At 41.7% G+C, this 12,641-nt stretch overlaps 1 protein-coding gene across 4 annotated transcripts in view; it reads right to left on the bottom strand.

Annotated features, from left to right (window-relative positions):
• The window catches only part of TNC (tenascin C), a 148,115-nt gene that overhangs the window by 18,272 nt on the left and 117,202 nt on the right, over positions 1-12,641 (bottom strand). For all 4 annotated transcript variants that reach the window (XM_063936913.1, XM_063936914.1, XM_063936915.1 and 1 more), the window contains 2 exons: positions 3,925-4,057; positions 416-567 (listed from right to left, as the gene is read on the bottom strand). In XM_063936913.1, coding sequence (XP_063792983.1) covers positions 416-567; positions 3,925-4,057 — 285 coding nt within the window. The remainder of the gene's footprint in view (positions 1-415; positions 568-3,924; positions 4,058-12,641) is intronic.

The raw sequence follows: 12,641 nt of genomic DNA, 5'->3' as shown, positions 1-12,641 counted from the left end.
AGGGTGTTAGTGGGGAATTGCAAAAGCTTGAGTCTAATCAACAGGTTTGTTGTCTTATTGTAAAGATAAATATCGAAATGACGTATACAGAATGGGACATTTACATAATAGAGTCCAGTACAGTATGTTTAGTGATGCTGCAGCAGCAGGAATAACTGACATGCTATGTTTGCTATCTGAACTTTTGTCCGTATCTGAGTTATGTAGGATGATATTTTGGCATTGTGGTAAAAATGAAAGGGGGTTCTCTATTATTTCATCAATCTTTACATTTTACCATATTTACAATCAGGGTACAGCTAATTAATCAGGATATTTAATTACTGGATTCATAATGTTGCACAAGCTGTCCTGAAATGTCACAATTTATGTTTCTATGAAAATAAATTAGTTAAAATGCTTATTTTGTACTTACAATCCATCCACCTCCATCCTCAGTCATGTCACAGTATACTTCCGTAGGACGAGTCTTATCTCCTTTTGCATAAATTGTGTATATTCCTGACTCTGTTTCTCCATTCAGGAGAGCTTGGGAACAATCTTTTGGGAATGGATAAAGGAGTCCAGCTACAATGAGAGTAGGGGAAATGAAACAACAGATTGGTAATAGTAATCATAGTATTTGCATCAGGATTATTCTAAGCAAAATATAATTTTCACAATTTAAAATAGAAATATAAACCAATTAATCATAATACAGCCACACAAATCTAAGTATGCAAAGAAACACAAAAATAGAAACATTAAGCATTGCGTAAAAACTCAACAACTTTACCTCAATCAAAAGGGTTTGGCACCTTAGCCTTAATGTGAAACCTAACCCTAATGTTAAACCTGACCTAGTATATGTTTTATAAGCTGGCCTTTTATAAGTAAACATTGTGACTATTTTATTCTTTAAAAAAAATGAGATATATATATATATATATATATATATATTTATTTCCTTTTAACGGGCGGCACTCAGAGACTTGCAACCAATTTGTAAAGTGCAAAAAAAGCCCCACCGGGCTGATTTAATGGTAACGTTTCGGGGGTATTAATCCCCTTCCTCAGACAGACAATTGGTTGCAAGTCTCTGAGTGCCGCCCGAAAAAAGGAAATATAGACGGACATCGTGCTGCAGGGAGGGCACCGGAGCAAGGTGTATATAAGTCCGGAGTGCCAGGGATCTTTCTGACATTGATATATATATATATATATATATACTGTAGATATATATTATAAAGAAAACTAAAATCCTCAGCTTTATTATCAGCACGTATAAGAGTCTGCAGCTTCTGTATAATCGCAAACACTATAAAGTAATAAAATGGTACTGTTGGGAATAAAGTCTCTCTCGGCATTCCAAGGCATACTGCTTGGATAACACTGTGATATTTCCCTGCTCTCTCACTCTAAAATATTTTGTGCCAATATTTTTTTTATTTTATTTAAAAAATGGCTTGAAAACGAAGGCTGTTCCCTTTTGGGGATTAACTCAGAAATGTGTCTGCTTTATCTTTCAGTACAATTAAGCCACCATCTTTAGGAGTACATCCTGTTCATTTGAAAGACAGCCAGTGCAAGGTAAGTAGCCCAAAATGAGTTCCTTCCTTTCTTTTCTGTACTTTGTAGTGTGTCCTGTGCTTCCAGCAGTAAGTACCCTGGCTAGTCTCCCTGTGTACGAATGAGTCCAAAGCACATGTTTCTTTTCAAATATGAATGACTTTCCATTCAATGTGCGGAGAAGTTTGGTACCTTTTAGGTCAGATTTAGTTCAGACAGTCAAAACTTGTAGAACTTTGTATATAGAGCCAATTATGTATGCAGTGTTTTACAAGATACATTGTCAATTTGGACAAATGATCAAAATATCTTAATAGCAATATGGCACATAATATATGCATTTTGTAAAGCACCATATTAGAATGTATAGCTGTAAAATGAAATGATTGATAACTCCTAAATATTATTGCAGCATACATTTTCCCTGGTAGAAAGGTTTATTCTTCTTCTTGCAGAATACGTGGGAAGCTTTTAATGCAGCCTTGACATTTAAAAATGATAGAAGTCAGGATATCATATGCAGAATGTTTCTGTCAGCACAGTTATTATGAGGGCTAAGCGCTATTTAATTATGCCTGTTTTGTATTGTTGTAAATAAATCAAAGTGCACCTAAAACATCTGCTCTGTCTACATCTATACACTTGTTTCATAGCAGAAAACCAAATGCAGAGGTAACAAAGGGCCTAATTCAGGATGAATCGCAGTGGCCATAACTAGGGGTGTGCAAGTGGTGCCACAGCCCAGTGCATAGAGAACCCTGCAGCTTGGAGAGCTGCCACCAAGTCCACCGATGTGTTTGTAGGACAATTCAGGCATTTAGCTTTTACTAAATCCAATTCAATGTTAATAACATATATGCAGATGTGTTAATAAAATTAAACTAAGAGTCAAATACTATTATTTACATAATTTGAGCATTGAAAAAAAAATCAACAATTTTGGGTACATTTTTGCAAAAAAATAGTTTTACAACGTTAAAAAACAACAATTAGATATACATCATAAACTTTTTTTTAAAACTGTGTAAAGGAAAAAATACAGTATACTTCCATTTCTTGTAGGTCGTCCCTGTTCGGCCTCAACCTTGGCTGCAGCTGTGAGTGGGTGATCCTTTCAGGATTGTCCCCCTGATGAAGCCTGGCAAGAGGCAGCTGAGGAGAGGTTCCCGTGACAACTAAGGGGTTGAGCCAGACAGCTACTGGAAGCTTAACTTCTGGCAGCTGCTGGCAGGCTCCACTAAAATTCAACCTTGTCATGGAAAGCCCAGCCTAGCGTGGTCTATTAAGACCACGCTAGGCTGGTTTATTAAAACATTGATGATTTATTAAAACATCGTCTACAGCATACCTTAAAATGAACCAAATTACTTGCGGATTCCAACAGGTTCCAATGTACAGATAGATATGGGTAAGTGTATGAAGCAGTGATATGAGTGGAGAAATGAGCCAGTGGAGATGTTGCCTGCCCATGGCAACCAATCAGCATTGATGTAACATTTATAATTTGCATACTATACAGTTGTATGGAGCAGCTGATTGGCTGCCATAGGCAACTTCTGCACTGGCTCACTTCTCCACTCTTATCACTGCTTCATACATTTACCTCATATTGTGTAGATAGACAGTCGATAAGTTGACACCATATGGTCGACATGCATTAGCTTGACATGGTCAAAAGGTCAACAGGATCAAAATGTTGATAGGTAAAAGGTAGACAGTGCTTATGGTCGACAGGTACCAAAGGTTGTCAGGTTCAAAAGGTCTATCTGACAATTGTCAAGACACATAAATATGGTTGACACAAGTTTTCTGGGGGGTTTTCACATATTTTTATTCTTTTGCTTGAGTTACCATCCACGTGGACTATGATTGGCAATAGAAATGTTCTAATAGTTCTAATAGGGAATAGTAAACTCCTAAATGGAATAGAAGTGTGGCAAGCCCGTAAGGGTATACATTTGCCAGAATTGTGGACACATATGAGGAAACAAAGAACATAACACACAAAAAGCTTTAAACACTTGTGTCAACCTTTTTTGTGTCAACCATTTCCATGCTGACCTTTCGGCCCTGTCGACCTAATGCATGTCGACCTAATGACTGTCCATCTAATTACTGTAGATCTTCTATGCCACACCCATCCCAACCTACAGATACGTAGGTGTATGTCACTCATGTGCCTGTAGGAACATGTGCTCTTTTACCCCCAAAACCCCTGCTTCTTTGTTTGATATGCACAAACATGCATATAAACCCTTATGTAAGTCTATATAGAACTATTTCTTCTGGGTATTATAGGTTTGGTTTATTTTTGATATGTACATGCATTTAAGCAAAGGCATTACATCTAATAAAATGACCTATCTGTGTGCTTACTTGTAGTAAATGTAGTTTGGATGAATTTGCTCTTGGTGTTTCCATCTATCGCCTGCAGCCTTACAGTGTACTGGGAAGAGGGGCTGAGGTCTAGCAATCTGTAAGAGGTGGTATCAGGTAATAAAGCTACCTCCTGTTAGAAAAAGAAAACACATAATTATTCTCATTATATTTGTTTTGTTATCGTTACCATAGACAGTAATATCGTACTTTACATATCAATTTCATATACTGCAGATGAAAGAGAAGACAGAAAGCTGAACAAAACCAATAACATAATGGAAGTGTCTAAAGGTTCGTAGAGTTACTTAAACCTAAATCTTAGTATAAGTCGCAAAATATTTATTCTTGTAAGAGAATCGTATCTCTGTTATGATGACCACAGGACATAACTAAATAAAATGTACTACCAAACTACAACAAAGAATTTGAAATATACAAGGCATAAATTGTGGAATTTAGAATATGGAATTTCCCAACATTTTTCAACAACAGATCTCTGATTGTTATCAACTACAGATTAGTGTAATCCCTTATAATAGTGGTTCTCAAACTGTGTGCCATTGCACCCTGGAATGCCATGAGACACTTGCTGTGGTGCCTCAGGTTAATGATCCAGGACCAATTCAAATTATTTATGGTATATAGAATAGGCAAAACCAATGTTTGTGGCTGTCAATCAGAAAATATTTGGACAAACAGAAGCAAATTTTGTCACCCACCACACAATTGAACCTAAGGATGACATATAAAAACAATTTACTTACAGTAATTTAATATTTCTTTCTAAATTTCTCCATAAGAAACCTTTGGCCTAGGGATGCAGTGAAAAAAATCTAATACTCTAGGGAACGGTGATTCAAAAAAGTTTGGGAACCACTGCCTTATACTATATAACAGTGAAAATAAAATTTGTGAATCGTACTGAAATTTATGTTGCCAAGACATTTTTTACCACATAAAAACTACTGAGTACTTTCCACAAAACAAAGAATGTCCATGGGATCACTGTAATTTTAATAATCTCACTCTTCAAAATATAATCTTGTTATTATGTTTGTACTGTAAACAAAGTACCATCCATATTTATTAAGGAATGCCCTCACCCTGTTTAACCTGAGTTGGGAGAGTTTGTGTGGATTTTGAATGTTCTCCACATGTTTGCAATGTTTTTTTCAGGTTTCTTTGGGTTTCCACACTCAAAGCACTTCCTGGTTCAGCTGACTAAAATATAAAAATCTGTGTGTGTGTGTGTGTGTGTGTGTGTGTGTGTGTGTGTGTGTGTGTGCGTGCGTGTGTGTGTGTGTGTGTGTGAGGGGCAGTAGTGTTAGGAAATATTGGGGCAAATGTAGTAGCCTGCGAATTGCAGGAGCAAGTCTGGAGACATGGGAGGTCATTCCGAGTTGTTCGCTCGGTAAAAATCTTCGCATCGCAGCGATTTTCCGCTTAATGCGCATGCGCAATTTCCGCACTGCGACTGCGCCAAGTAAATTTGCTATGCAGTTAGGATTTTTACTCACGGCTTTTTCATCGTTCTGGCGATCGTAATGTGATTTACAGGAAATGGGTGTTACTGGGCGGAAACAGGCCGTTTTATGGGCGTGTGGGAAAAAACGCTACCGTTTCCGGAAAAAACACAGGAGTGGCCGGAGAAACGGGGGAGTGTCTGGGCGAACGCTGGGTGTGTTTGTGACGTCAAACCAGGAACGACAAGCACTGAAATGATCGCAGATGCCGAGTAAGGTTGAAGTTACTCAGAAACTGCTACGAGGTGTGTAATCGCAATATTGCGATTACTTCGTTCGCAATTTTAAGATGCTAAGATTCACTCCCAGTAGGCGGCGGCTTAGCATGAGCAAATCTGCTAAAATCCGCTTGCGAGCGAACAACTCGGAATGACCTCCATGGTAACTACATTTAAAGCAGAAAATAGTTTAAAGGGAAAACCAGGTTGATTAATCAAATTAATCATCACAGTCTCCTGGTGCATCCTAGTCACTTTGCCTCGCGAATAAGATGCAATTTCAGCAAAAATGATGCTCAATGGTATCGGAAATGCACAGGACCTGTCAGCCCACTCGCACAAGGCCTCTCCTGCTGTGTGTCGAGCTGAGGCTAGATGTATTGTTTAAGGACATATCAGTATCATCCCAGCTCCCGCAAATCACAGACTGTTGCATTTGGCCTTTAAACTGTATATTGCAATCTTTCAGGGACTGATATAAATGACAAATATTTTCTGTACAGCACCTCATAATTAGTGGCACTATATAGACAAACAATAAGAATAATTTGTCTCATTGGAAGATGGAAAGACTGCACTCATGGCTTGCAAATCCATGCACTGTACTGGTAAATGTATATATTCCTATATCTATATTATTAAAAGTAGAGCAGTTGATATCAATCATGAATTGTCTGTGCATTTGGGAACCTATTGTAAATAACACAAAAACTGTTTGTTTGTTTGTTTGTTTGTTTGTTTGTTTGTTTTTTGTTTGTTTTGTCCAGGTCAATTTTGTGTAGTTAGGGTGTAAAATGTGTAACAGAGGAAATAGTAAAGATCAATCTGAAAGTTGCAGAAATGATTGCTCAGTTGTGTAGCATATGCAACACATATCCAAGTATACAATAATGTGGGTTACCGATAGTGATAACACAGGATGGAGCACCAAAGGGGGGTTCTCAGAACTCAGACCCAGGCCTATTGGAGGACTGCGGTGCGGCCAGGCTCTGCTGTTGATGGGGACAAATGTCCCCCTTACTGTAACTTTTTACATGTTTTTTTGGGAGGGGGAATGACCACGCCTTTTTGATTTGTCTACACCCCCTCAGTATCACCTGTCCCAGCAGACTTATCAGCAGCTCTGGTCACCAGCATTATTGCCAGATTTGGGGTGAATCTCTGACAGTCATCATTATTTCAAAATAGGCAGAGCTAATTTGGCCATCTCTTAGTAATTTTCTTATTTTTACTTTTCATCAGTAACTTGTGAGGCTCTGCAAATGTTTCCTTATTTTGGAGGAATGTCATGAGTAGTTTGAAAAGAATGTTAAGCTCACAGTTAGCGTAACTAGTTTAATTGTGACATACAGTATGTTTACCACATGACACTAATGAGACAGAAAGTAGAATCTCATGTTGCTCAATGCTGTTGATAATAAAAGATTTGTGATACTTGGTGAAATATGTAGAGACGCTACCAGTGGTCTGTATGGAAATCATTAGTAAGGCATAAATCTTTTCCAGGCTTGCCTGTGTTTATAGTTGTGTCTTTTTCTGAAATAACTTTGGATGCAGATGGTGTAACAGCTATCCCAAATTGCTATCTTATGCTATCCCTGATGTTTAGCTCCAGAACCATTTGTTAAATGAATTCCAACGTGTTAGTTTGCTTAAGATGGATAAAGATAAGCTGAATGTCTGTGGAATAATTAGTAAATCTTTCTATATAGGGGAGATGTAGCAAACTTCCAAAGAGGACATACAGTATGTAGGTGTTGTCTATAGTAACCAACAGCTTCTAGCTATCATTTACCAAGTACTGTACATGTTATAAAATGATAGCTAAAAGCTGATTGGATGCCAAGGGCAACTTCCAGTGATGTGCAGTCAGGGGAGGCAGAGGAGGCAGTGCCTCCCCTGTGATTAATTATTAAAATAATATAAAGAAGATACTTATGACACATCTTCTGTGTCATAAGTATGTTCTTTATTTAATTCTAATAATTTCCTGTACTTAAATGTGTTTGGGAGGCACTGATAGCAGTGCCTCCCAAACACAATGCAGACGGGACAGAGCGGGGGGCGGGGCTAAGCGCTGGGCTTTAACAGCCCATTCAAAAAACTCCTAAAAGCGGCACTGAAAATAGTGCCTCGCTGACAGGGACACCACCCCATGTCAGCGAGGCACTTGTGATTGGACAGCGGATCCAGTGCTGGATACGCTTGTCCAATCACCCAGAGGCGGCGGGTCCCGGGCGGTGAGTGTCGTAGGAGGTAGCCGGGATAGCCCTGCAGTGTGTCTGGCTCTCCCCCCGTCCTCCTCCGCCCTCCCGCTGACTGCAGCCATGGTGTGCGGCTCTCCCCCCGTCCTCCTCCCGCTGACAGCAGCCTCGGTGTGTGGCTCCCCCCCCCCCCTCCTCCTCTGCCCTCCGCTGAGCGCTGACAGCAGCAGCGTGTGCGGCTCTCCCCTCGTCCTCCTCCTGCTGACAGCAGCCGCGGTGTGCGGCTCTCCCCGTCCTCCTCCCGCTGACAGCAGCCGCGGTGTGCGGCTCTTCCCCTGTCCTCCTCCCGCTGCGCGGTGTGCGGCTCTCCCCCGTCCTCCTCTCGCTGACAGCACCCGCGGTGTGCGGCTCTACCCTCCCACTGACAGGAGCAGCGGTTTGCGGCTGTCCCCCGACCATCTACCGCTCACGGCCAGCAGCAGGTTAGTCAGAGAGTCTCTCTCTCTCTCTCCTTTCCCCCCCACCTGTGGATTGCTCTCTCTCTCTTTTTCCCCCACCTGTGGATTGAAGTTTAATGTTCATGTTTACAGGTACCGGCCCTATTGGATTCTACTGGACAAGTGGACGCGACCGGCGTGGGATGTAGATAAGTAATCTGTCTCTCATTTTTACAGGTATTGGCTCTATTGGATTCTACTGGACAAGTGGACGTGACCGGCGTGGGATGTCACGTCCACTTGTCCAGTAGAATTTAGTAGTAGTATGTGTGAGTGTGTAAGTGTGATATAAAATTTTTTACTGTCATGGTGTGTGAGTTGTGTTTTTATTTGGGTATTTTTGTTGTTGTAGAACTACAGGTACCAGCGGGCCCATTATTTCCCTGCATGCTGGTACTTGAGCTTCTCCAAGTACCAGCAAGCGGAGGAGGCTTGCTGGGCCTTGTAGTTCCACAACAAAAAACAATATTCTTTTTTTAACACTCTTATGGCTATCAGCCTCCCATGGATAGGGGGGACAGCCTCTGGCTTCACCCCTGGCCCTTGGGTGCCTGGAGGGGGGGACCCCTTCATCTAAGGATTCCCTACTCCTCCTGGGAACCCTGGCCAGAGATGACTAGTTGGGGGGGGTAATGCCACGGCCGCAGGGACCTACATAAATGTGTCCCCCGGCTGTGGCATTATGTCCCTGGCTAGTGGAGCCCGGTGCTGGTTTTAAAAATCCGGGGGACCCCTACATCTTTTGTCCCCTTTTTTATTTTTTGGAACCAGGACCGGACTAAGAGCCCGTTGCTGGTTGTCTAAATACGGGGAACCCCTGTTCAATTTTTTTCCCAGTATTTAAACAACCAGGACCGGCTCAAAGAGCCCGAGGCTGGTTATACTTAGGAGGGGGGACCTCACGCAATTTTTTTTTTTTTAACCCATTCAGACCCTTCTCCATTAACTTAATGGAAGCCCTGGACAACAGAATTGCATTCATGTCCTCCTCCCACTCCCTTCCCAGTCCCAAACACTATTTTTTTTTTTATATAAAAATGTACAAGATATCACAAGTATGATGAGCAGGCAGGCAGCGGGCATTGGCGGCATCGGAGTGAGATGGTAATTAGTGGCGGAGGGCTGGGTCAGTTGATTGTGGGCGAGTTTGTAAGCCGGCTCGGCCAGTAGCGGGCATTGGCTCGGCGGCACTAGGGGTCATCAGCAGGATTCTGCGGGCATTATGGCTGTAGTGCCTCACCAGCCACTGACCTCACCGCACGCCACTGGCAACTTCTCCATCTGTCCTCTTTAGAATGTTTGATACAACAGGTGTACCGATAAGTATGAAGCATGATGATTGTGCCTGATTGTCAGTCACACCAAGAAAGTCTACAATTAGGGCCATAACTAGCGGTGTGCAAGTGGATACTTTATTGGGAATGTCATGCACCCTGCCATCTGTAAGTACAGCCGCTACACTTACTGATGCTGGCACCCCTGGCTCTGCCCCCTGTGTGGGACATCATGACATCATGTGCTCAGGGGGTGGGGCCGACTACAATGATTCATGACTAAGCTAGTGCTAGCTCCACCATTGCGTTTACATGCATGTAATCACACAATATAATAGACTAGCATGTTAGTTCAGTTAACTGAAAGGCAAAACAGTGTAATGTGTACATCCTGCTGGTTTTCAGTATACAATAACAGTTACAATATGGATTTCCCTATAAGATAGCAGTTGCACTCCATGCATTTGCAGAGTACACTACAAACATACATGAAGCTTAGATACAATTATAATATTCATTAAACAATAGGCGAGTGTGAAAGTATAGAAGCTTTTCTAAACATGACTGTACTGTAGTTCAATGTAGCTGAGCTCATGCCAATCACAGAGGCGGTACTGTGTAATTGCTTTTAGAATGGCAAAACTAATGTATATTGTAGGCTGGGATAATTGTACCCATAAGATAAATACTGTAATTCTCTAAGGAGACGTGTATTTCTGCATTGTGCAGTTCTTTATAAATTACATTAGCTGAATGTGCTAGGGAGAAGTTAAAGCAAATGGTGAACAATGCATTTTACATTACATCAAAATCATGTATTATGCTTGAAATTATTATTCAGATTACGCTAAAGACCTATAATTAATTCAATGTAAGAAAAAGTTGATGTATTACTTAGAAGTTAGGCACGCATATACAGTAGCTGTATATTATACTGTATATCTATATTATCCTACCCAGAATCAAAGAAGAGTTTATCCTTGGTTGGTTCTAAGTAGTGATGTGCACCGGACATTTTTCGGGTTTTGTGTATTGGGTTTGGATTCGGTTCCGCGGCCGTGTTTTTGATTCGGACGCGTTTTGGCAAAACCTCACCGAAATTTTTTTGTCGGATTCGGGTGTGTTTTGGATCTGGGTTTTTTTTCAAAAAACCCTAAAAAACAGCTTAAATCATAGAATTTGGGGGCCATTTTGATCCCATAGTATTATTAACCTCAATAACCATAATTTCCACTCATTTCCAGTCTATTCTGAACACCTCACAATATTATTTTAAGTCCTAAAATTTGCACCGAGGTCGCTGGATGGCTAAGCTAAGCGACACAAGTGGCCGACACAAACACCTGGCCCATCTAGGAGTGGCACTGCAGTGTCAGGCAGGATGACACTTCAAAAAAATAGTCCCCAAACAGCACATGATGCAAAGAAAAAAAGAGGTGCACCAAGGTCGCTGTGTGACTAAGCTAAGCGACACAAGTGGCCGACACAAAAACCTGGCCCATCTAGGAGTGGCACTGCAGTGTCAGGCAGGATGGCACTTCAAAAAAATTGTCCCCAAACAGCACATGATGCAAAGAAAAAAAGAGACGCACCAAGGTCGCTGTGTGACTAAGCTAAGCGACACAAGTGGCCGACACAAACACCTGGCCCATCTAGGAGTGGCACTGCAGTGTCAGGCAGGATGGCACTTCAAAAAAAATAGTTCCCAAACAGCACATGATGCAAAGAAAAAAAGAGATGCACCAAGGTCGCTGTGTGACTAAGCTAAGCGACACAAGTGGCCGACACAAACACCTGGCCCATCTAGGAGTGGCACTGCAGTGTCAGGCAGGATGGCACTTCAAAAAAATAGTCCCTAAACAGCACATGATGCAAAGAAAAAAAGAGGCGCACCAAGGTCGCTGTGTGACTAATCTAAGCGACACAAGTGGCCGACACAAACACCAGGCCCATCTAGGAGTGGCACTGCAGTGTCTGGCAGGATGGCACTTCAAAAAAATTGTCCCCAAACAGCACATGATGCAAAGAAAAAAAAAAAGGTACACAAAGGTCGCTGGGTGACTAAGCTAGTATACTTGACGACACAGAGGTAGGTAGAGCAGTGGCCTACTGTACCGTAATGCTATATATTATATACTGGTGGTCAGCAAACTGTGCAAAACTGAAATGCACCACAGGTATGGATTAATAGTATACTTGACGACACAGAGGTAGGTACAGCAGTGGCCTTCCGTACCGTACTGCTATATATACTGGTGGTCACTGTGTCAGCAAACTGCACAACTGAAATGCACCACAGGTATAGAATGTAGATGGATAGTATACTTGACGACACAGAGGTAGGTACAGCAGTGGCCTTCCGTACCGTACTGCTATATATACTGGTGGTCACTGTGTCAGCAAACTGCAAAACTAAAATGCACCACAGGTATAGAATGTAGATGGATAGTATACTTAACGACACAGAGGTAGGTACAGCAGTGGCCTTCCGTACCGTACTGCTATATATACTGGTGGTCACTGTGTCAGCAAACTGCACAACTGAAATGCACCACAGGTATAGAATGTAGATTGATAGTATACTTGACGACACAGAGGTAGGTACAGCAGTGGCCTTCCGTACCGTACTGCTATATATACTGGTGGTCACTGTGTCAGCAAACTGCACAACTGAAATGCACCACAGATATAGAATGTAGATGGATAGTATACTTGACGACATAGAGGTAGGTACAGCAGTGGCCTTCCGTACCGTACTGCTATATATACTGGTGGTCACTGTGTCAGCAAACTGCAAAACTAAAATGCACCACAGGAATAGAATCTAGATGGATAGTATACTTGACGACACAGAGGTAGGTACAGCAGTGGCCTACTGTACTGTAATGCTATATATTATATACTGGTGGTCACTGGTCAGCAAAACTCTGCACTGTACTCCTCCTATATAATATTATACTGGTGGTCCCCAGGCCCCACAATAAAGCAGCACACTGAG

This window comes from Pseudophryne corroboree, chromosome 8, assembly GCF_028390025.1.
Source record: "Pseudophryne corroboree isolate aPseCor3 chromosome 8, aPseCor3.hap2, whole genome shotgun sequence".
Classification (NCBI taxonomy): Eukaryota; Metazoa; Chordata; class Amphibia; order Anura; family Myobatrachidae; genus Pseudophryne; species Pseudophryne corroboree.
This window is presented reverse-complemented; position numbering and strand designations above follow the sequence as displayed.